Here is a 26,757-nt window from a genome sequence, read left to right as displayed (position 1 = left end):
CCGTAAAGTAATAATTTACATATAATTTCTGTATTTATCATAAAGTTCCTTGAAATTATACCATATTATCTGCTTTCGAAACAAAGAACATTCTGCTATTTATTTTTAGTGGCTTGGCAATACAGTTTTGTATGATCATCATTCCCATCATTCAATTCTAACTCCTGGGTTCAAATTCACCTTCCTAGTATCACAAATTCAATAATACGAGGGATATTTCAAAATGACACGAAATTTTTGACAACAAGGTAACGGCAACCGTTTTCTATGACTAAAGGAGTTATACTTCTGGAATTTTTTACTTTTTAGGAGGTACTTTTTAGGTACTCTAGACTCATGGACTTTTTAGGATGTAGAAATGATCTCTTGATTTTCTTAAAGATACTCTAAAATGATGGAAGCATCACCTGGAAGAAAAGTGATTTGACACTGAAGGAGATTATGTTGAAAAATCCATTATAATTATGACTGTTGTAAATCCATTGTATATTGATAGATCCATTGTAAGAGAAAAATCTAAAAAACAATTACAGAATTCAGCTTACCAGCAGAAATATGAACCATATTTATATTAGGCTAGCTGAGTATTTCTACAAAACGTCAAGTTTACAACAACAAGCTTATTATCCACACTTTACAAAACAATACATGTCTAGGTACTGAGAACAGGAATGTAGCGTAGAATTAGCTGACTATTTCAACATTGAAATAGGTATTGGTTTCTGTTTAGTGTCAGAAATAAGTTTAATGCCCTGCAAAGCAAAAAAAAAAACAAGCCCTCTTCTATATTAAAATAGAACTGCAGACTAAGCAATAATTTTTAAAATTTTGTCGCGCTTCGATTTCCTTAGCGTTGTAAAAATAACTATTTTCCTGAAGATGTTCAAGGTTTCCAAAACGACAAGCAGCATTTTCGTGTCTAACTTATTTTACTAAACATCCCCCATACTTAACAACAAATTGTTAGACATAGGCTACAGCTGCGAAGTAGCCATGAACAAAAAAAAATTGGATTGCAACCTGAAAGCTAAAAAAAAATATCACAGAGTAAATTCCAAATTAGTTTTTAGTCCTGCTCTCCTTATTTTGTATCCCCCTCCCCTAGATTTTGGAGAAAATGTTTGGGTGAAGTTCTGAATTGACAAGAAAACATGTTAAGCAAACGATTCTTACTTTGTAACAAGTAAAAGAATTGTAGCTAACAAAATTTTGCATGCAGCCCCGCTATACTTTACTCCCAGACCCTTCATAATACCCCCTAACGGTAAAATTCTACTTCAGCCACTTTTGGCTATCTTTGAAAGGGGTCATGTTAGGAAAATGAAACTTTCAATAATGAATCCAGAGAAAATACTTCAGAAATGTATTAAAAAGCATCCAACGTGACCCTCTTATGATTTCTAAGTCTTCGAAATTTGTTTACTTGAAAGGTAACTTTACAAGTTTTTTACTGTTTCAAAAAGTAGAGTTAAGAGAAAGAGTCAAATGTAGCGTAAAGAGCGGGGTGTTGAGGAGGAAAAACCCTTTCATATGGAAATTAATTTCTGTTTATTTTAAGTTTTAATGTCGCTCCTTACTTTCAGTTAAAAAAAACTTTTTTTAAAATTTAATTATATATAGAGGTATTTATAGAGGTATATATAGGGGAATTTATGTATACAAATATAGACGTAACTATTTCAGAGGAATTATTAAAAAACAAAATAGAAGAAAATTACCACTTGATCGAGACTTCAGCGACAGGAATTGATTGTGAAGTTTTAATGACTCTTGTTAAAATTTGTAATAAGTTTTCTATGTGTTTTCAATTTCGCGATTCTTTTTATCAGCAAAAAAATGGATTACCCATGGGGGCACCTTTATCCGGGCTACTAGCAAATATTTACGTCGAGAATCTTGAGAATTGGGCATTGAATTCTTATTTCCTAAAACATGTCTATTGGGGTCGTTATATGGATGACGTAATTTCACTTTGGAATTATGGGGAAGCTGAACTTCGGGGCTTCTTAGATCATCTTAACACTTATGACCGAAATTTGCAGTTCACCCTTGAAGTTGAAATTGAAAATAAACTACCGTTTTTAGATGTATTAATTATTCGTAATGCTGATGAACTGGATTTTACTATATATCGAAAGCCAACACAAAACAATAGATATCTTCACTTTAATTCAAATCACCCCCCACAAGTTAAAAGAGCAGTTGTAATTTCCCTCATTGATCGTGCCCTAAATATTTGCTCCCATTCATATATAAATGCAGAAATAAATTTTATCAGAGATATTCATTTTGGTAATGGATACCCCATTCCTTTTGTAAATAAAATAATTAGCCGTAGAATAAAAAGACACTCTTGTAAAATCGAAGAAGATACTTCACAATGTGAGGCTATTGATAAGCCCTCAAATATTGTCTATCTTCCGTATATCCCAAAGATTACAACAAAATTAAAAAATATTTGCACAAAAAATAATCTGTACGTAGTTTTTACTAATAATTTTAAAATCATCAATTTCTTAAATTCGGGTAAAGATAAGACCCCAGTTACTCGCCAAAGAGGGGTCTATCAAATACCCTGTGATTGCGGAAAATACTATGTCGGCAGGACCCATCAGAATCTAGACAAAAGGTTACAACAGCATAAAAATGACATAGACAAGGCCTTAATTTCAAATGGTTCCAACAACTCCTTTGATTCTGCTCTAGGTTGGCATATATTTAATAATCCGTCCCACATGATACTTTTTGAAAACTCTTCACTCATTAGTAATGATTTGGGAATAAAACAGGTGGTTCGAGAATCAATTGAAATTAATCTCAAAATAAATAAAAATATTTCTTTGAACAGGGACTTGGGGGAATACTCACTAAATTCTTTATACTCAAATTTAATTAAAAATGATCTAACAAAATATTTTACTAAACCAATTTATAATATTACTGAACCAACTACGAAAAGGCCTTTGAGACAGGCTGCTAAACAAGCAAGATTAGCTTTAAGAAATTGCATCTAATCATTTTATTTCTCTTTAGTTTGAATGAGTTTATATTTCTTCATTTCATTCTTTTCGCCAGTCCTGGTTGAACTTCGCTGAAGTAAGGATGCTAGGGCTATATTTAAAAAAAAAACGTTTTAATAAGTGTTTTTATATTCAGTTTTAATTCTCACAATTTGATGTAAGTTCTTTTATATATATATATAGTATTGTATTGTGCTGAAGACGGCCCTTGGACATAGGGCCGAAATATCTACATAAATAATTTCCATTGTCTTGAAAAAACTTTCCCTATTGTTTCTACGTTGTATTTGTTTGTTAATTATAAGGTAGAATTATATACCCAGAACGCAGAAATGTCGTTTAGAATCAAGTTAAAAGAAGGTCTTCCTTCTGCTTCTACTGCCGCCCAACCCCTTATCCTGGAAGAATATAATTGCCTCTTTTTTAGTCTTTGGCAAATCACAAATCTTCATTTTAAAATATCAAATATTTAATTAGAATGTACCTGCATCGTAGTTTGTTTCACGAAAGAACCTAACTTCACTTATTGAGTGCGTTCTGAATAATACAAATACTTGAAAGGATATTACTTAAAATAATCGAAAAAGGACAAAAAAGTCCTTAAACTGTGGTAAGAGACTAAATTGTTGCAAAGAGGAGGGGGATCTGAGACACAAGTAAACCAGATGTAGCACAGTAAATCTGATTAGCGTGTTAGAAACTCCTTGTATCTATTAATGTGAGAATTTGCTTATTATAGGCTAGTATACAGTCCAGAACTAGCAATCTATAAGCCTGTTATGCAATTAGGTTTGGTACTACAGCTTTCCCGGCAGATTTCAAAACTTATTTCCCGCAAAAACAGAATTTACTTACTTTTGCTATCACAACTTGAGTAGGGTAACTTGTCTTTCAACTGCCACAATTCGACTGAAACAAATTGTATATGCAATTCTGTACTGAGGTTTTATCTAAACTACAACCAAATGAAATGTATCTTTGTTAAATCTTATCTAAATGTAGATATAATAATTAAGTGTAACTTTGTTTGACCATAGAAATTTTTTTTGTGTGTGTGAAAAAAAAGATTTTGAAAACCCGGCGGAAGATCTGTAAACTTGGTGAAAGTGGGCTTTTCCGGGTTAGATGCATAATTGAATTCTCAAGTTCTATCAAGTCTATTTCCTAGATGACTATATTAATTCTGAGTATTTGCTTTAATAAGTTGTCAGATTAAAATAGGGCAGTTCCTGTTACATGCCCTGATGTATATTTGCTTGTTGTAATGAATATAAGCTAGCAATTAAAATTATCAATTAAATTAAAATTATCAGTTCTAATTCTGTTTCTGTTCTCAGAAATCACCAATGAAACAGCACAAACACATTAAAAAAAAAAGAAAAGAAAAAAAAGGAAGACTGTTTTCCTACATTAGTGATTAATATAGACTAGCACTTGAACGAGGCCTTAACGCTACTCATCCATACAATCACATGGGTCAAACAGCATAGCCATGCACAATCAACCATAAAGAATAATCCATGGACAGACATATGTATAAATAAACATTTTATATTCTACATATATACTTTATGAAGGTTAGAGACCCTAGACATCTTCCGCCGATCGAACTCCTCATTGTAGTCCAACAATACCATAAGACTCCAAAGAAGAGAGTACAGAGAAGTAGACACTTTACAGGCCGTGCCCTTTTTAATAGGCGAAAGTGATGGGAGGGCAACTCACCCCTCCTCCCACAAACACCATTTCCCCAAACAAGTCTAATCGAAATTTTTAGATACTCATTTTGTATGAAGTAGTTAAAAGGTCAGGAAATTATGTATTTGAGGATATAAGATATGTTCTGGGAGCATATAGTGTGTATATATAGAAGAGATGATCATATAAACTTAAGGGAGGTGATTAGATGGGTAATCAGAAGTTCTAGTGCCATTTTAAGACTCAGAGTGATTGGAGGGGGGATCCCCCCAACACCTCGTTTTTTCCCGAAACTGATCTGACAGAAATTTAGAATGGTCATTTGTTGTCTTGGAAACTTTGAAAAGAGCTCATATGACAGGACTAGTGCCCCTTTTATGGTCAAAAATGATTGGAGGGTAACTAAGCCCCTTCCCACACCAACGATTTCTCGAAACACAACCAATCCCAATTTTGAGATAGCCATTTTTTCAACGTAATTGAAAGGTCCGAAAATTATGTCTTTGAGGATGACAACCTCCCAGAGGGCTCTAAGTTATACCCTTGCGGAATATAAGGCCCATATAGATAATTCGATCTTATAAATTTTGGATGGGACACATTGGATTTGTAATCAGAAGTTCCAGTGTATTTTTTTAGACTCTAAGTGCTTGGAGGGTGGATACCCCCCCCCCCCCCCAACATTGTATTTTCCCAAAATACATCTAATAGAATTTTTGAAATGGCCATATGTTGTCGCAGAAACTTCGGTAACAGCTCATTTGATTGGAAATTAAAAGAGCCAGTGCCATTTTGAATAGTCGAAAGTGATTGGAGGGCAATTAACCCCCCTCCTAACTCCAAACTCATTCAATCAAATTTTTGATTTAGCCATTTTGTTTAACATAATTGAAAGGTCCAGATATTATGTCTTTGAGGATGAAAACCCAGAGCCCTCAGGACAAGGGTTGTAAGATATAATATGGGGGCATATAAGGTATAAAAAGAAAGGATGATCATATTTACTTCGAAAGGGCTCATTGGACTGGTAATCAGAACTTCTAATCCCTTTTTTAAGATTCAGGATGATCAGAGGATGGATAACATTCCACCTCCCACCCCTCAGGTTTTACCGGAATGCGTCTGATACAAATTTTGAGATGGCCATTTGTTGTTATAGAAACTTCAAAAATAGCTCATTCGATTGGAGATTGAAAGGGCCAGTGCCTTTTACTTCGGAAAAGGCTCGTTCGATTGGAAATTGAAAGGACCCCCCCCCCCCTTACTGAAAAATACCCATTGAAAATGTCTATACTTTTCTCAATGGAAAAATTGCATAGCTAATAGCCCTTCCCCATGGGGCTGTGAGTGGGGATTTTCAAGTCATCTCAGAGGTATAATTATTGGACCTTTGAACCATTCTAAACCAAATGGCTCTAAAAATTTTAATCGGTTATCTTTGGGGGAAAAGCAGGGGGACTATTTGCACTCCCAACTTTTGGCCATTTAAGAAGCAAATTAAAATGTTTAATTTCCGTTTTATTGTGCCCTCTCCCGGTGTTTTAGAGCCATCGGATTGATATAATCATTCCCTGTCAAAAAAAGGGCATCTGTTATCTTCCTTCTGGCAAAATATACAAAATTCTATATTTTTGCAGATAGAAATCTTGAAACCTCATTAATTGGGTTTTGTGATGTGATGATTCTAACGTTCTGATTTTAACTTAAATCGGTTGATTTTTTGTTGTTGTTGTTTCCTGGCTTTTATTTTTAAACCAAAAACATTTTATTAGGCGCGCAGCTTTTGATGGGTAACTTCATGGTTTTGGATTTTATGGAAAGACTTAGCATAAAAAGCGAAATCTTTTGGCTGATGAATTGTTATCAAAATTCCTTTTTTAGAGTTACTTTTGGGTCAAGTTTTTTTTCCTCTGAAAAAAAAACTTCTTTTTTGAAGTATTCTTAGAACCTATATTAGGCAAGGTCAGGTTGATTCTATATACTAAATACAGGGGTATTTTGTACGGGTGTATTTTCCATAGGAATATTTTCTTGGGTGGGGTGGGGAGCTTTCCTAGCGGGTTTGACGGGAAGTATTTTTCAGGGGGTATTTCCCTTGGAGATATTTTCTTGAGGGGGGGGGGGGGGTCGCCGGCCACCTTCCGGAATGGGCCAAAACTAAGTATCTATCACCATTAGGGATGCACTGAGACGTAAAAATTGCCAATTACTTCACTGTAGACAGTGTAGACCATTGAAGCTCATATATAGAGACCGCAAGGATAACTTGGCGTTGTAAATTAACCTTACCTTGGGTTGTGGGGGCATCTCCGGAGGCATATTGGATTTGGTGAGATTGGAGGGCAACTGGCCCACCTAACATCTTTCTTTGCTAAAAATCTGATCCAATTCTAAGATAGCCATTTAGTTTAACATAGTTCAAAAGACCAATAACTATGTCTTTGAGGCTAACGTAACCCCCTAGAGCCCCTTGGGAAAAGTTTGTAAGTCGGGATATTCGTCCACTGCTTACGTAAAATATTTTTTTTTATTGGAGTGCATACATACATTTTTCGGGGAGAGGGGAGAATTTCTTCAAGGAGGATCTTCAACTGGAATAATCTCCCGTGGGGAGGAAAATTCCCGAAGGGGGAGGAACTTCCAAGGGAAATTTTGTACTGGATGAATTTGCCAAGATTCCTATACGCAATACTTTTGTTTGTCTCGTGTCTCTTTGATGACCCAATTTCACAACTAAGATATTAAGGGAAATTGTCCAGGGGCCCCAGCATTCATGGTTTTGGAGGTATTCAAGTTTTTTTTTGTAATAGCCGTTTTTTTGTAAAGCAATTTCAAAATTGCTATAATAAACATGGGGAAAGACTATGCAAATAATTTGAGTATCCTGAATTAAAAAATGTATGCAAAATGAATGAGTTCCTGAAGGCTATGAAATTATTTTAAAATCATGAAATTATTTTAAATTGAAGTTGAAGTCCCAAACTGATTTAAACTAAATAAGGATTAAAAAGCGATAAGCCACTCGGTGCCAAGAAAATTGATCAATTGGAAACTAACTTTCCAATTGTAGGTACTGATTTCCAAGGTACTAATTGTAGCCTCCCGAAAATAGAAATACATCCCCAATTTAGCTGTTTCCTTCATAATCAGCTTATAAAATACGATAGAGGGTAATAAGCTTTTCTGGTCCTTTTATTAGCCCCTGAGAAAGTCGGTAAATTAGGACATTTGGATGCTGTCCAGCTAAAAGTATTAAAATAAATCGACTTTTGAAAAAAAATTCAAATATTTATTAACTCTTCGTGCGATTTTAAAAAGCAATTGTTGTTTTCGGTCAAGCAGAAAATACATTGGCATGGTGTGCACATCAATATTGACATTTTACATCCTGGTAGTCTGCAAAAACTAGAATTTTGATTTTTCTGTTCTAAAGGCACAACTCTCAGTTTTACTCAAGACTTGTTCCTCGCTATTATCTTGATTTCGTGGCATTGAGCTTTGAGAAGGAACCCGAGAATAATGATACCAAAAATCGATAAGCAGGAACAGCACTAAGTTTCAAAGTAGGGTAAAGGGGTGATTGATAAATCACCCCATTAAGTTTCAAAGTAGGGTAAAGGGGTGATTGATAAATCTCAAGCAATTTGATAGTTGCAATACGCATGAATCTGGGAAAATTTACAGCAAGCACATTAACAGTCAAAGCAAGCTTCTTTTTTTTGCACCTCAAACTTTGGGACCATAACTGTTCAACACTTAGAACGCATTTGTATGTGTTGTGTCTAAAATATAATGAAAGAGGCGCACACTCCACTTTTTCGTAACCGTCTCAAAGCGATTACACCTAACAAAGCGGTTCATGAGGAATATTATTCATGCATAATCTGAGCCGTAGCGAGTAGGGCCAGGAGTTCGAAAGAAGAGAGAAGACAGTTATTTTAACAGCAACTGCCTTATGGTTGGGTATGGGACATGACTAGTACAATTACTGCTAACAAGCCATATAGCTATATATTTTCTCCCGATCTTTAACAAAGTAAGATAAACGACAAGATGTAGAAGAGACCTAAGATATTGGAAAGTGCACTGAAAAAACTAGTAATGGTATAATTTGAAAAAGTTTGAAGATTGTTTTAAACCTGGATAACTCATTGAGATAAACTTATAATTTAAAATTTACGAGAAAAACTGACAAAATTTATTTAAAGACTAATCATAATGACATTTTACCAAAACAACAAGAGCTAAGAACTCATATGGTACTCGTGACGAGATCGGAAGAACCAAGAGCTCAGCTGCTATGTACTCTAGCAAATTTCTAAGAATCAACAGATTGCTTTAAAAGGGAAATCAGAAGCTTAATGCCAGTCGGGATTCAAAATAAGAGCTCTGAGACACGATATCCTTCAAAACATCAAATTTCATTAAGATCCGATCACCCGTTCGTAAGTTGAAAATACCTCATTTTTCAAATTTTAACCGTCCCCCCACTCCCCCCAGATAGTGGAATCAGGGAAACGACAATTTCTAATTTAATCTGGTCTAGTCTCTGATACGCCTGCCAAATTTCATCGTCTTAGCTTACCTGAAAGTGCCTAAAGTAGCAAAACTGGGACAGACAGACAGACCGACAGACAGAATTTACGATCGCTATATGTCACTAGGTAGATACCAAGAGCCAGGAAAATCCAAAAGAGCCAGGAACTGTAAAGCCAATTACTTTTTAGTTTTTCAATTACCCAATTGGAGCCGAAAGTCCTTGGACGAAGAAAGGGAGGTTTTTGAAGCTCCATCAGATATTTGTTCTAATTATTTGCTGGTAAAACTATCTTTTTTAAGTCTAAAGTTGAAAAATTGTACCTTATTTTTTATTACTTATTCTTAACATTTCACTTTTTTCCTCTTTTCTTATCTTCGCGTTTTTCATCTCCAAATTTAAGTTTATTTGACCTAGTAAAGTAGGCACTAAATGTCAAAGAAAAATTCGAAAAATAAAATCATAGATGAGATTTTAAGCACAAAGAACTAATTAAAACTCGCTAAACTTGGATTGAAGATATATCATTTGCATTAAAAATTTTGCAAGGGAGTATTCATAGACCTGTTCCTAGGACCCGGTCTTAGGAAGGTAGGGACGTTGGATGCAATGAATCTGTAAGAAGTGCAACAGGCAAGGAGCAGGCTAGGTAAGCAGTTGAAGAAAACTTTGCAAGAAGTCAAAAAACAAAGTTTAGACAATAGAAGTCAAGGAAATAGAAAGTCATCAAGCATGGATAGGAAAAGTTCAGTAAGATCGTTAAGAAACATTTCGATAGCTGAATTCGAACAGCTAAACTTCAATGAACTCAAATCTATATATATATAAAAATAAGTTGTGTGTGTGTGTGTGGGTCTGTCGGGTGACGTCATGTTTGTGTGTTGACTGACGTCATGTTTGTCGACTGACGAAATTACAGACCGGGGCATCGGGACACAAATGACGACCGGGACACCGGCACATAGGGAATATAAATGACAACCGGGACACTCAAAGAGAAAGCGACCGGGACACAAGGAATATTCGATTAGCAATCACCATCAACAAAGCACCGGGACACAAATGACAACCGGGGCACAGGGAGTATAAATGACGACCAGGACATAAGTAAAAAAAAAACACTAAAATACCTAAAAAAAAGGTAAAAACTACAAAAAAACTAAAAAGAAAAAAAAACTAAAAACTAATATAAAAACTAAAAAAGCTAAAAAACTAAAAATACTAAAAAAAAAGAAAAAAAAGGAAAAAAATGAAAAATAAAGGGGAAAAACAAAACTTAAAAAAAAAAAAAAAAACTAAAAAGAAAAAAGAAAAAAAACTGAAAAAACTAAAATAAAAGTAAAAACCAAAAAAACTAAAAAGAAAAAAAGGGGAAAAATACAAAAATTTATTTCATTATATACCATTTCAAGAACGAATGCATATACAAATCGGGACACCGGAATACAAATGACGACCGGGACACAGGGAATATAAATGACGACCGGGACACAGGGAATATAAATGACGACCGGGACACAGGGACACAACTACAACGGGGACGCCGGGGAGCACAGGGGGATATATAAATGACGAAGGGGACACAGGGAATGTTCGATTAGCAATAACCATCAACAAAACTCAAGGGCAATCATTAGAATCATGAGGTATCACTAAAAAAACTAAAAAAAAGGTAAAAAACTAAAAACTAAAAAAAAGACCAATTCAAAAACGAATGTATATACAGACCGGGACACAAATGACGACCGGGACACCGGGACACAAGGCATATAAATGACGCCCAGGATACTCAAAGAGAAATCACAGACTGGGACACCGGGACACAAATGACGACCGGGACACAGGGAATATAAATGACAACCTGGACACAGGGACACAACTACAACGGGGACGCCGGGGGACACAGGGGGATATATAAATGACGACGGCGACACAGGGAATGGTCGATTAGCAATCACCATCAACAAAGCTCAAGGGCAATCATTAGAATCATGAGGTATAGATCTGAATACGGATTGTTTTCCCATGGACCATGATATGTTGCATGTTCAAGAGTCGGTAAACCTGACAATCTATTTATATGCACAGACAATGGGACAGCGAAGAATGTTGTATATTCGCAAGTTTTACGTTGTAAAAAACATATATATATATATATATATATATATATATATATATATATATATATATATATATATATATATATATATATATATATATATATAAATATATATATATATATATATATATATATATATATATATATATATATATATATATATATAAATATATATATATATATATATATATATATATATATATATATATATATATATATATATATATATATATATATATATATATATATGGTGGGGGCCCGAAGCGCCACCCCAACAGCTAGTATACTCTAATTATATTGAAAAGGAATTGTCCACGGCTAGATGTAAATGCTTAATTGAATCAGTGCATATCATTTGCAGAGCAACACCTGCTGCCTAGTAAAGAGTGATCGACCAGCCCATTGCAGCCGAAATTTAAATGCTTAAAAAAATCTTTTAAACTAATTAGGGAACAAGACATATTACATAGGTTTATCTTAGCAGTAAATTTATCACGAAAACAAATATTCAAAAGAAACTGATAACGAGGCTGAAAATGTTGGGAAACCAAAATGGTGGGGTACCATTGGATGGATCTTGCTAGAAAACCCAACAATTTTTATAACAATAGTTACATCAAAAGAATCGCTTTTTAATTATATAATTTTCATTCAGTTTAGACTTACCCATCAAAAGTTATGAGGCCGAGAGAATTTGCCTTATTTTAGAAAATAGGGAAAACACCCCTAAATTTCGTTTTAATTATTCATCCGCGGAGAGCCAAAATCAAAACATGCATTAGTTCAAAAACGTTCAAAATTAAATAAAAAACAAGTTTTTTTTTAACTGAAAGTAAGGAGCGACATTAAAACTTAAAACGAACAGAAACTGCTTCGTATATGAAATCAGCTGCTCCCTCCTCAACACCCCGCTCTTTACGCTAAAGCTTTGAATTAATTATTTGTTTTGAATTAATTAAATTTATTAAAGTTGAATTAATCACTCATTAAAGTTGAATTAATCATTCTTGTGCGGAGAGCCAAAATAAAAACATTCATTTGTTCAAAAACGTTCAGAAATTAAATTAAAAAAATAAGTTTTTTCAACTAAAGTAAAGAGCGACATTAAAATTTAAAACAAACAGAAATTATTTCGTATATGAAAGGGGTTGTCCCCTCCTCAACACCTCGCTCTTTACGCTTAAGTTGTCCTCAAGGTAGGTGTTGTCCTCAACCCCTCTTTGTCATAACTCTTTTTTTTAGAACAATAAAAAACTTTAGCGTAAAGAGCGAGAACACGTAATAAAAATACACGAATGTAGAAGCTCGTTACGTAAGCTAATTCGTAGGTTACGTATATTTATTACTAATAAAAACGTTCGTAAAAAAAATTAAAAGTTCTAGTTGTCTTTTTAAGTAACCGAAAAATTGGAGCGCAAATAGGCCTCTTACCCCCCCCCCTCCTTTTTTCTAAAAATCATCCAATCAAAACTATGAGAGTCATTTAGCCACAAAAAAAAATTAATATGCTAATTTCGAGAGATTTGCCTTGAAGGGAAGGAATTTTCCATGGACTGGGAGCAGGACTTACCGCCGTTATTTAATTAAAAAAAAAGTTTTTTAACTGCAAGTAAGGAGCGACATTAAAACTTAAAACGAACAGAAATTATTCCGTATATGAAAGGGGTTGTCCCCTCCGCAACACCTCGCTCTTTACGCTAAAGTTTTTTTATTGTTTTAAAACTAGAGTTGTGACAGAGTCAAACTTTAGCGTAAAGAACGGAGTGTTAACGATGGAACAACCCGTTCCATATAAGGAATAATTTCTGTTCGTTTTAAGTTTTAATGCCCTTCCTTACTTTCAGTTGAAAAAACTTGTTTTTTTTTATTTAATTTATAACGAGGTCAAGTAAAAAAAAATAAAAATTATGGCGCGGAGAATTAAACAATAAGCTTTGCAAAAAAGTGTCATATTCCAACATCTATTATTTTTATGAATGGGCTTTAAGATGGATAAACCATAGTCTTTGTCGGCAATGACAGAAGAACACGCTCCCAAATGGGACAAAAACAGTCAAAAGAAGGCAAAAGCTAAATGAAAGGGGTCCTTTTGAGCCTCAAGCTCTAGCAGTGTGAGCTAGAAAAAGAACAATTAAAGATGTGCTGACGTAAGGCAAGGTTGGTGCTGCAAGGAATTTTTATTAGTAGTTGCACTAATTTAAGTTGGTGTATTGAAATATACAATTTTGAAAATCTTCTATCCGGCCACTTTTACCAACAAGTAAGCCTATAGTTGTCTCAGATAAAGTTTTTATAACACATGTAACTATTTAAATAGTTATTTTATTCAGATATCTCAAATATATAATTAAAACATAGGCAAAAGACACAAAATAAAATGAGGAAAGTCAAACCGCTTTTCAAGTGACTATACTTGTGCGTTATCAAGTTTCAAATACTATACATTGAATTTTAATATCAAATAATATTTCAACACCGCCTTCAAATGATTGTTTAGAAACCCTTTAAGAGACAAATTTTACGAGAAAAACTATTGAACAGATTTCATTTTAGAAAAATATTGGACACTTTTCATTTGAATCGGAATTTACAAACTCAATGCTTGCATTTTTTAGAAAATTATGAACATATTTAACATTTTAAATTTGCATGTTTTAGCAAATTACGAACATATTTAACATTTTAAATTTGCTTTTTTTTTAGCAAATTATGAACATATTTAACATTTTAACTTACCATACTTAAGCTCCTTATAGCCATGTTCTTTGATTTCTGTTTAACCATCAAAATCCATAATACCATTACTATTCGCATAAATATTTGACTGGCTGGTAAATTATACGATCGTAGTAAAGTTTGAAATTTATTTCTTTTTTGAAGAGATGCCAGAATTTTTCTTTAGTTTCTCAACAAAACACAGGCTTTCATAAAAAATAATTTTTTGAATGATGAGAATTAAATCAGGGTGGAGGAATCCTGATAAATTCACCAGCGCTGCTTACGTCATCTAATGTCAAATATAGGAATACTTAATGAGACCAAATAAAGCGTACAATGTTGGGTCTTTATTCAAATCTCATTTTGGAGCTAAACTAATAAAGATGTATTCCTGAAGCTTGAGTTTTATCCACCAAGAGTCGACATCTACAATTTGGGTTCATTTCAATTCTTTTCTTGTGCATTCCAACTAATTTTTGACTAAGATTTATCTACAAATTTTTCAATAACGGGGGATTCCTTACTGGCTGATTCCTTTTCATTGAAGAACATTTTATTAAACTATATGTTACTTTTACATTAATTTAAGATTGGTTGTTTTTTAATTCTTTGGAGAATTTGCCTTGGGATATCCAGTATATTCTTGATACCCTTGCGTTTCAGTGAAATATGTAAGGTGGTTGAATCAGAAAAATAATCATAGAAATACATAAAATTATCCAAACAAAAGTAAAAGTACGGTAAGTAGCAAAAAAATATAAGCCACATAGAAATGTATTATTTTGAAATTGAGCACCCATAAATATTTGTTTCACTATTTAAGCAGCACAAAGATTTTGTGCTGCACCGTGTGCAGCACCAAGATTTTGTAGCAAGATTTTGTAGATTTTGTAAACAAGTATTACACAGATGTATTCCCTTGCACTCCGATGAAAAATGATAAGGGGGCTCATTACAATGCTTGCATTTAATACAATAAGTTTTTATCGAAGACGATTTTAAATACTGGTCATATTTTTCAACCTTCAACAAAGAACCCAAAGATTTCTCTAGGACTAACTTCATTGTTTTAAATTCCTCTCCAAGCTTCAAATTCACAAACATTATGAGAACTTCGGGCAATGGAAAGTTTTGCAAGTTAATCAGTGATAGGATTTTTAACGACGCTATAGATCTTTCTTCAGGATTCTCCGACGTCCAACTGTAGAATATATTCAAAAAGCATTTCCAAGTATCCATCTTTGATTGACGTAGCATATCACAACACATTTCCGAGAATTTTGTAAAATCCTCAACAGTAAATGCATTAACAAAATTTGGAACTACTTTTCCTTGTACAGCAATGCGCGCAAGTTCTCTTAATGCTCCAATCTTAGACTTTGGACTGTTGGAAATTAAAAAATAAGCTTCAAGGAGTTTTAAATTTTCACCTTGTCTGTATTCACCAAGTAGTTTTTCTGCAATATCATCCTTGATCCCAAACAAATCATATTTCTCAACAATATAGTCAAATCCTTCCTTGTTAACTTTTTTGTAACCATGAACAGTTCCATTTTCATAATATTGGATGATAAATTGCATCGTTTCAAAATGGATATCGTTTGCCACAACCACGTTGGTTCTCTTCTCAATAAAATCATTTTCAAACATGCACTTGAAAACATTGCTTACTGTTGTTAAAAGGCTTTTCTTAACTTTAACATCTCCATCATTGCATCGTATAGTAACTATGGAACTGTCTGTTATCGTCAGTTTGTTTAAGAGTGCAATAAAAGGTGAAGGAGATTCGGCCATTGTTTCCTCAGTTGCGCAGCATAAACTTGAATAACCTGAACCCTATAATAAAAAAGGAAATGGCATGAGATATATTTTGAAAATGGCTTTTTTGGAGTAAATTCGTCAAAATATATTTTGAAAATGGCTTTTTTGGAGTACATCCGTCAAAATACATTATTTTGGCATTTTTGTATAAGAGGCCAATTTTTACCCCCTCTCGACTTATAATATGTTTTGATCCCCTCTCCTAATTGATGCCAATGGTTAAATGTATCAAACAGATTATCATCTAGAACTGATGACCTTAGGGGACTTGTTGCTGCATTAAGTTGTTAGCACGTTAGCAGTAGTATTTGTAGTATCTGACAAAATAGTGGAATTAATTATTTAGTTACTATAGCCGAAACGAAGAAAGGTTTCGCTTGTTGCACATAAAAACAAATAAAACAACATGTGGAGTAGCTATAACCACAAACGGGTCAATCAATATCAATCCAACACAGCTCATAGCCAAACTTTTTCGGAATTAAATTTTTTTTAAACAAGTTTTTTTAACTGCAAGTAAGGGATGAAATTAAAACTTAAAGCGAACAGAAACTATTCCGCATATGGAAGGGGTTGTCCCCTCCTCAAAATCCCGCTCTTTACGCTAAAGTTTGACTATGTCACAAGTCTACTCTTTAAAACAATGAAAAAAACTTTAGCGTAAAAAGCGAGGCGTTGCGGAGGGGACAACCTTTTTCATATACGGAATAATTTCTGTTCGTTTTCAGTTTAAATATCGCTCATTATTTGCAGTTAAAAACTTGTTTGTTTTTTTAATTTAATTTCTGAAAGTTTTTGAGTTAATGCATGTTTAGATTTTGGCTAACCGCACACGAATAATTAAAACGAAATATTCATATTAATTTATTTAGTTTTTGCTAAATGGCTTTCTCATAGTTTTGATCGGATGATTTTAAAAAAAGGGGGTGGGGGGGGAGGCCTAGTTGCCCTCCGATTTTGTTACTTAAAAATTCAACTAGATTATTTTATTGTTTGTACGGACGTTATTAGTAATAAACATACTTAACTTACGAATTAACTTACGCAACGAACTTCTATATTTGCGTAGTTTTATTACGCATATGAGGGGTTCTGCCCCCTCGTCAATACCTCGCTCTTTAAACTAAAGCTTGAATTTTATCCCAAATCTTTTAAGAATGACCCTTAATCACAAAGGCCGGAGAATAAATAGTTGAAATTACTAAAAATACTTTATCGTAAAGAGCAAGGTATTGTTGAAGAGACGAAACCCCTTATCTACGTAATATTTTATGTTCGTTTTAAGTTTTAATGCTACTCATTACTTCCACTTGAATTTTTTTTTATTTCCTCATTGTTTTTTTTTAAATAATGCTAGAAAATCCTGTACCCCCTTAATGGAGATTCTCTTCCCGGATGATAAATTCCTCCATGAGATCCTCCCACGTAACCCCCGACCAACCCAAACGTGAAAAAGTCCCCCTAAAAACGTCAGTATACTTCATAACAACCATTACGATATGTCAATAATGGTCAAAGTTCATAACTTGCAGCCCCTTCCCCGGGGGCTGTGGGGGGATTAAGTCGTCTCCAAAGACATAGTTATTAGGTTTTCGACTAAGTTGAACAGAATGGCTATCTCAAAATTTTGATCCGGTGAGTTTGGGGGAAAATGTCCACGGGAGGGGGCCTAGGTCCCCTCCAATTGTTTGTTCACTTGAAAAAGGCACTAGAACTTTTAATTTCCGTTAGACTGAGCCCTCTTGCGACATTCTAGGACCACTGGGTCGATACGATCACCACTGGAAAAGAAAACCACAACAAATAAACACGCTTCCGTGATCTGTCTTCTGGCAAAAACTATAAAACTCAACATTTTTGTAGATAGGAGCTTGAAACTTTATATTAACGTTTTCTGATACGCTGAATCCGATGGTGTGATTTTCGTTAAGATTCTATGACTTTTAGGGGATGTTTCCCCCTAATTTTCTAAAATAACGCAAATTTTCTCAGGCTCGTAACTTTTAATGGGTAAGACTAAACTTGATGAAGCATATATTTAAAATCAGCATTAAAATGTGAATTTTGATGTAACTATTGGTATCAAAATTCAGTTTTTTAGAGTTTCGGTTACTATTGAGCCGGGGTCGCTCCTTACTACTACGAACTGTTTGATTACAGGACATTTTATATACTTATTTTAAACTTTAATGTTAATTTATTTGCAAATGTTCAGATATTCTTATGTAACTTTTGAATTATAAAAGGTAAAGTTTATAAAAAAAGGAGAATTTCGGAAAATGTTAAAAAAATCAAGTTCCTAATTATAAAAGAAACCCACAATTGTGTCAAATCAAAACTTTTAAAATCAGCTTCATTATTATATCCAACAAAAGTAGGCCTACCTTAAGAAATACAAAATTTTCATCCAAAAAATCGTTTTCAAAATATATTTTTAGCTAAGCTACATTTTTAAATATTCGAAAAAAATATGTGGTTGAGTGGTTTGAGCTTAAGGTGAATCTCCTTGGTTTTGATCTAATGATATTTTTCATTCTTAAGCAATGCTTAATATCTTTCTAAGGAATTGGTGTTTTTAAGAGATAAATTAAATAAAAAAACAAGTTTTTTTAAATGAAAATAAGGAGCGACATTAAAACTTAAAACGAACAGAAATTACTCCGTATATGAAAGGGGCTTTTTATCCTCAACGCCTCGCTCTTTATGCTAACGTTTGACTCTTCCTCTTAACTCTACTTCTTAAAACAGTAAAAACTTCAGCGTAAAGAGCTAAAGTTGAGGAGGAAAAGCCCTTTTCATATACGGAGTAATTTCTGTTCGTTTTAAGTTTTAATGTCGCTCCTTACTTTCATTTAAAAAAAACTTTTTTTTATATTTAATTTCTGGACGTTTTCTAATTAATGCATGTTTTGATCTTGGCTCTCCGCACATAAATAATTAACCAAATTTTTATATTATTTTTTTTTGGCTAAATGGCTTTCTCATAGTTGTAATCAGAAGATATTGAGAAAGAAGGAGCGAGGGAGGAAGCCTAGCTGCCCTCCAATTTTTTGATTACTTAAAAAGGCAACTAGAACTTTTAATTTTTTACGAACATTTTCATTAGTAAAAAATATACATAATTAAACGAAAATGCCACCTTGTGTTCATGATTTCTCAATGCCAGTGTCCAATTTCTACCCACTTTGTACAAACTTAGAAATATCTCACATTTCTTAGTTGGGACTTAACATGTCTTAAGATTGCACCGAAAACAAAATTTTACTTGGATTTTTTTTTTAAGGTAGGTTTTCTCAAAATTGCTTAGGGCAAAGTAATCGGTGCAAGGTGTCCTCCTCAGAAAATTTTTCCCTTAGAAAACTGAGCATCTACAGAAAAAGTATAAAATAGGCCTCTTCGAAATATCAATCAGATGCTTCTGGGGATAACAAATTAATGAGTACATTCATGATACATGGATTTAGAATGAATATATAACGCTTTATCTAAAGCGTGGTTAGGGTGTTCGAACCTCCTTTACCCGTAATTTTTCTGACTCGTGAAAATGTAAAAAAACACAGAATGAATCTTTAAGTCATAAAGAAAAAACACACATCCGCGATCTTTCTTTGGAGAAAAATAGAAATTTTCAATTTTTTGTAGATGAAAGGTGGAAGCATTCTAACTGTCATTTAACCTTGAGATAAATATGGAATTAGTTTTGAAGGGGGGAGGGGGAATTGCCCTTTGGGGGTTAGTGTAAGGCATTAGTAAAACGTAATTAGTACGAACTAAGGCATTAGTTCGGAATTAGTAATTTATAAGCTTGTTATACATTTATGATTGATTCTAAAGCTTTCCCAGCAGATTTCAAACCCTAATTACCGCAAAAATAGAATTTACTTACTTTTGTTACCAGAGCTTCCGTACGTCAAACTTATGTGTCAACTGCTACAATTCGACTACAAAGAAATTGTCTGCAACTCTGCTACTGATGTATATTATGTAAACTATAACCAAATGAAATGTGACATTTATCTGTATTGAAGGTTTGAAATCCGAGGAAAATAGGATGGATAGAATGATCAACTTTTCAACTGTGTGTCAACACAGGGGTCCACAACTCACAAGGAGCATACGTTAGGCACTTGCAAAGGATACTGGCCCTGTTTGCTTTATGGAAGGTTTGGAGGGAAGAAGGGCAATTAAATGGAGACTGGGATCAATGGATAAGTTTGATTGTAAGGCAGAAATCAGATGGGAAAAAGAGGAATTTACCATTTGATTTTTTATAATACAACCGTATTTCAAATATTACATAAATTGCCTTGACAAATACATCTCTTCATGGGTCCCCTGCTGGGACTAGATACAACCCTAGATTCTCTAAAGATTTTTCCTAATTTTCTTTTTTTAATTGGCTTTATCTGGCATATTATAAAGCATTTATCTGGTATTTGGCGAAGTTTTTCTCAAATACTAAACTACTTAAGTAGCGGTCCATTTGACGGGATACGTCTATCGAAGCCAACATCTCCGTAACCATTAGGGATAAGAAGTCAAATTTAGCATCAAAACATTCGTCTATTTCAGCATTAAAAAAATAAAATTGAATAAACGAAAGCTAAGAGCTCATAGGACACTTGTGACGAGGTCGGAAGAGCCAAGAGTTCATATGGCATGAGCTCTAGCAAAATTCTAAGAATCAAAAGCTTAATTGAAAGGAAAATCAGAGGCTTAATGCTGGTCGGGAATTAAAACAAGAGCTCTGAGACACGAGGTCCTTCTAAACTCATTAAGATCCGAACACCCAGTCGTAAGTTAAAAATACCTCATTTTTTCTACTTTTTCCTCTCCCTTCAGCCCCCCACATGGTCAAATTAGGGAAAACAGCTTTATCAAGTCAATTTGTGCAGATTCCTGACCCGCCTACCAATATTTATCGTCCTAGGCCATCCAGAAGCACCAAACTCGCCAAAGAACTTGACCCCCCCCCCCCTAAATCCCCTAAAGAGAGTGGATTCAGTCTGATTACGTAAACCACGTATCTGCGACATTTGATTATTCTACCCACCAAGTTCCATCCCGATCTATCCACTCTAAGCGTTTTCCAAGATTTCTGGTTTCCCCCTCCAGTGTCACCTGATGAGGTCGGGATTTTAAATAAGAGCTCTGAGACACGAGTGCCTTCTAAATATCAAACTCAAAAATACCACACGATACACCATTAAACACCATTTAAAAGTCATAGAATCTTAATGAAAATCACATAATAAGATTCAGCGTATCAGAGAACCATACTGGAGAGGTATCACGCTCCTAACTGTAAAAATGTAGAATTTTGTATTTTTTGCCAGAAAAAACATCACAGATGCGTGTTTATTTGATTTTTTGTTGTTTTGTTTCCCGAGGGATGATCGTATCGACCCTATGGCTCTGTAATTTAGCGAGAGGCCTCATTTAAACAGAAATTAAAAGTTATAGTGGCCTTTCTAAGTGAAAAAATTTAGGGTGACAAGGCCCCTTCCTACGCTCAATTTTTTCCAAAGTCACCGAATAAAAATTTTGTGATAGCCATTCTGTTCAGCATACTATAAAGTTTAATAACTATGTCTTTGGGGACGACTTAATCCCCCACAGTCCCCAGGGGAAGGGCTGCAAGTTATGAAAGCTGCCCAATGTTTGTATATAGTATGGGGTATTGGGAAGTATACAAACATTTTCATGGGGTATTTTTTTGGTGTGGGGGAGGGGGTCAGGGTTTGAGAGGTTTAAATGGGAGGATCTTCCCATGGAGGCATTTTTCATGGGGGAAAAAGGTGTGCTGGATTCCCCAGCATTATTCAAAAACAATCAGAAATTAAATTTTTTTAAAAACAAGTTTTTTCAACTGAAAGTAAGGAGTAACATTAGACATTAAATCGAAGAGAAATTATTATGTATATGACGGGGTTCGCCCCCATATCTTTACCTTGCTCTTTATGCTAAAATATTTTTAGTAATTTCAAAAGAACTATCTATTCTAATTAAATGGCTTTTGGGATGCAGGGGACGCTCTTAAAGAATTGGAGCAATATTTGAGCTTTAGCGTAAAGTGTGATGTATTAACGAGTGGGAGAACCCCCTCATATTACATATATGACAAAGTTTCTTTTTCTAGTGAGTAACTCGCTCTTTACACTAAAGTTAGAATTTTGTTAAATAATGGCTGATATAAACAATAATTTGTTTGTGTTATATTTCAGCTAATCTTAGCATTTGATATTATCTTAACTTTGATTTTTATGTGATAATAAAGCAAAGATATTGCATGTCCGGCTTGTGGTTGTTATTAAACATAAAAAAACAGTTTTTTTTTCAACTGAAAGTAAGAAACAACGTTAAAACTTAGAACGAACAGATATTATTATGTATATGAGGGGGTTGCGCCCTTCTCAATACCTCACGCTATATGCTAATGTTTGACTTTTTGTTCCAAATATTTAAGAATGACTACTGACATACAAGGACCACTTAATTAGAATAATAAGCTTTTTACAAATTCAAAACACTAGCGTAAAAAACGACGTACTGAGGAGGGGGCAAATCCCTCATATACGTAATAACAACCAAAAGAAAAATTTGAGAAAATTGCGGATCAAACAATTCGTAGTAACGAACTGTAAGCAAGGAGGTATTTTGAGGGGGGTATATAATATAACTTATTTTCACTGTAGTTGTTATTTACAATGAAAGCTTTTCACCCAAATAAGCGGGTGATCCCCAAATGAGGTGGGAGGATATCATAAAGAAATATTTAAGGGAAACAAGAACTTCTTGGGAGGGTTCGGAAAGGGACAGTTTTAGTACCCTGGAATGGTGGAAGACGTACGCAGCTGTGTTGGCCACAGGCGGCTTGCTGCTGCAGTAAATTGTTACCAGTATTATAATTCTTTTCAATAAAGCATGAATGACACAACTGGCTTTAGACTTTTGCGTTTACGGGGGAGGAGGAGGCCATAGCCAGACTTCTATTTGTAGGAATTTTTGTTGGTCTGAAGTTTGACTTGAATATACAATTCAGTTTTTACTCGTTTTAATAATTGTTTATTCATTTATATGAATATCTGTTATTTGCAGGTTTGCTATGATTGTTAATTTAATCTTGGCTCATTTTGGGTTTTATTATATTCTTTATTAATTATTCATGGTCGTTCTGTTTTCTAATTGTTATGGTAAATTATTTCTTCTGGCCTTAAGTTTAATAAGGCTCTTTGCTTTCCATCGAAGAATTGCTCTTTCAGAAAAATTCGTAAAAAAAAATCGTTTCGTTTTTCATCGCCAAAGGTTCAAGTTTCAACATTCCTATTTCAACATCAAAGATTTTTTTTTAACTTCACAGTAATTTTTTTCCGTATCAAACTTTCAATTTTCAACATCCCCCCTCCAACATTTTCTGAAATTAGTTTTGAGCAGACACAGTGGCAGTTACAAGTAGTCCCAGTTCCAAAGTAGTTCAATTGACAGGCGCAATAGCAGCAGTAAGAGTCGTGGCCTTGAAAGATTCTAGGTAATGCTCTCACTTGTTCTTAACATTTTGCAGATATGCCTTTTTGATAGCTAACCCAGATGTTCTATATCAAATTAGATAAACATATCCCTATAAATTTTTTAGAGTTTTGACTCAATACCCTTAGCCTTTTTGAACTCACCAGGATCAAACTTTTTTCTCTTTTCCAATGACAAATCCTGCAAGTAAAAAAACAGAAAAAATAAATATAATTTATATTCCTTACCCTGGGGGCTGAGGGGGTGTAGCATCCTCAAAGGCACAACTATTAGACATTGCGACTATTTTTAAAAATCAGATTTTAAAATGTATATCAGTGTTACAAGGGGATTCTAAATAGGCAAGCGGGGGAGAGTGCTCCTTCCCTTTTTCAACATCACTCTTAACATGCCTTCAAAGTGTCAATTTATTACCCTTAGCCGATCCTTAGACATTGCTGTTGTGCCCTTTCGACAACCGTACTCTATATAGTGTGTTTTGATTTTGCTTGAGTAATAAAACTAAAAAAAAACTCAAACGAGGTTTACTAAACAAATACAGACCTCGCCCCGCTTCCCGCGGGGCTCATGGACTAACATGCTTCGTTCTATAGGTAATGTTACCTGTGAGAACGAGGTAACATTACCTATGCATTGCTTGCTCCATGGAGGAGAAGGGTCAACCAGAAATGGATGCACTTCTTTAATAACGACAAGGAAACAATATGTGATTGTCGGAATCTTGCTATATGCAGTAATACGCACTTTAGAACACTTGGAACGAAATAAACATTTACCAAAATTTCAAAAGCTATATAGGGTAGAACTGTCAAGTAGACAAATTTAGATGCGCTTCTAGAAATAGCATTTCTAAGTGCTTTAGATGCGCTTATAGAATTAGCATTTCTAAGTTCTCTACTCTAGGAACGAAAGTAAACATTTACCTATATTTTGACAAAAACAACATTTTTATATTAATTTTCAATTATCAGTTTCTTTTTCTCTGGTTTTAGTTTTGAAAATCCAACTCCTGTTGTTCAAGTCGAATTTTAAGCCAAATAATTTTTTTTTTTTTTTTTTTTTTTTTTTTAATACAAAATTTAAGAGATTTAGCCTATTTGTGGATCGTTGAAGCCTCAAGAATTAGGATTGAGCACGAGTTGTGATGTTTAAAACAGATTTTATTGTATTTCATCTAAGCAGAAGATGTATTTTGCAAGGTTTCACTTTTATAACACGAAGATTTTTAAAGGTCATCAAAGGTCAGGGCTAGGGCTATGACTATATCAAATACCTAACTTAACTTAACCTAACCACCTCTATGTATAAAATGTTTCATTAAAATGTACCTGCATCGTGGTTTGTTTCACGAAAGAACCTAACTTCACTTTTGAGTGTGTTCTGAATAATACCAGATTTCCTACTGCAAAATATGCAGAATAATTATAGGATAGCAAACAAATTTTGCGTGCAGCTCCGCTATACTTTACCCCCAATTCCTTGATGCGCAAATATATAGACGAAATTAGATTTCTCATGTATTCTCCCAATGCGTCTCTTGTTTCAACCCGTGTATCTGTAAACTCCTAAAGTGAATAAACAGTGACGAAGCGAGAACCGGAAAATAAGACGGACATGTGGCAGAAAGCATTGGAAATCTATAATTCCACCTCTATATTTGCAAAAATTTTAGGGCGGGGTTGGGAGTAAAGTATAGCGGGATGGGCCTGGTAGTTAAAGTATAGCAGGTAGGGGGGGGGGTAGAATTCTACTTTAGCTACTTTTGGCTATCTTGGAAAGGGGCTAGGTTATGAAAATGAAACTTTCATGGATGGGTCTATGGACTAAAGTATGCCCCGGGAAGGTATTTTGAAGTAACTACCTCCACTCTTTCTCCCTCTGGTGGGCCCTGACCTTTGATGACCTATCATGTTATGATGCAGTTCAAAACTCCCCTAAGCATTCCCTGAAAGACTCATCTTGATGCCCTTCGTATTTTGGGAAAGTAGAAGTCAAACATGCATACCTCTTCTTAATAACATATACTATATTTAAACAATTAAAAATTCCATAACATTTAGCCCTTGCCCTTAGGCTTCGCGGTGGGGGGGGGGAGGGTTGAAATCTCCAATTACATAATTACTGAGCTCTTCAATAATACTGAAAAAATTATACAATCCAGAATTAGTAATCTATTAGCTTGTTATGCAATTATGTTTGATTTCTGAAGCTTTCTCAGCATATTTCAAATCCTATTTCCTGCAAAAACAGAATTTACTTACTTTTGTTACAACAACTCGAGCAGGGTAACTTGGTCTTTCAACTGCTACGATTCGACTGAAAAAAAATTGTATGTCTGCAATTCTGTCTGCGATTCTGCTTGTGTCTGCGGTTTTATCTGAACTACAACCAAATGAAATGTGTTAAATCTTATCTAAATGTATCTTATCTTTGTTAAAGGTAAAATAGGGTGGATAGAATCATCAACTTTTCAACTGTATCAGTACAGGGGTTCACAACTCACAAGGAGCACTAAACACTTTCAAAGGATACTGGCCCGGTTTGCTTTATGGCAGATTTGGAGGGAAAGAAAGGCAATTAATTGGAGACTTGGGGATCAATGGGTAAAATTGATTGTAAGGCAGAAATCAGACGGGAAAAGCAGGAATTTAACATTCGATTCTTAATTAAATACCGACATTTAAAAATATTACACACGTTGCCGTCACAAATGCATCTCATTCCCTCTCCCCAACTGAGACTAGATAAAGACCTAGATTCTATACAAAAGTTTTCTATTTTCATATATTTTTTTTCAAATTGATTTTTAAAACAAAAATTTGAATTTTTGTTTTAGCTACTTTGTTTAACGTAATTGGAAGGTCCGATTGTTATGTTTTTGAGAATGACATCCCACCCCAGAGCCCTCAGGTCAAGGGTTGTAAGATATGCTCTGGGGGCATATAAGGTATATAAAGAAAGGATGATCATACTAACTTCGGAGGGAGCTGGATTGGTAATCAGAACTTCTGGTGCCCTTTTTAAGATTCAGAATGATCGGAGGATGGATACCATTCCCAACACACCTCAAGTTCTCCCGAAATGCATCTGATACAAATTTTGAGATGGCCATTTGTTGTTGTAGAAACTTCAAAAACAACCCATTCGATCGGAGATTGAAAGGGCCAGTGTCTTTCACTTTGGAAAAGGCTCGTTCGATTGGAAATGGAAAGGACCCTTTTTACTCGTCGAAAGTGATTGGAGGGTAACAAACCCCACCCACACCCTTAACTTTTAGTTTTTTTCACTTTTAGTTTCACTTTTTAGTTTTTACTTGT

General features: G+C 34.4%; 1 protein-coding gene across 4 annotated transcripts in view; it reads right to left on the bottom strand.

The window, feature by feature from the left end:
- Nucleotides 1–26,181, bottom strand: part of LOC136041625 (uncharacterized) — a 38,817-nt gene extending 12,636 nt beyond the window's left edge. The window contains exons 1-3 of one of the 4 annotated variants that reach the window (XM_065726324.1): nt 25,702–26,181; nt 19,800–19,902; nt 13,681–15,928 (exon numbers count right to left, since the gene is read on the bottom strand). In XM_065726324.1, coding sequence (XP_065582396.1) covers nt 14,870–15,886 — 1,017 coding nt within the window. In that variant the 5' untranslated portion in view covers nt 15,887–15,928; nt 19,800–19,902; nt 25,702–26,181 and the 3' untranslated portion in view covers nt 13,681–14,869. Of the gene's footprint in view, nt 1–13,680; nt 15,929–19,799; nt 19,903–25,701 lie in introns of those variants that run through there. The other 3 variants (XR_010621070.1, XR_010621069.1, XM_065726323.1) reach the window with 3 other exon arrangements.
- Nucleotides 26,182–26,757: the final 576 nt, after the last annotated feature.

The sequence above is a fragment of the Artemia franciscana genome, unplaced genomic scaffold (assembly GCF_032884065.1).
Source record: "Artemia franciscana unplaced genomic scaffold, ASM3288406v1 PGA_scaffold_308, whole genome shotgun sequence".
Classification (NCBI taxonomy): Eukaryota; Metazoa; Arthropoda; class Branchiopoda; order Anostraca; family Artemiidae; genus Artemia; species Artemia franciscana.
Note: the sequence above shows the minus strand (reverse complement) of the source record. Positions and strands in the feature narration are given on the sequence as shown.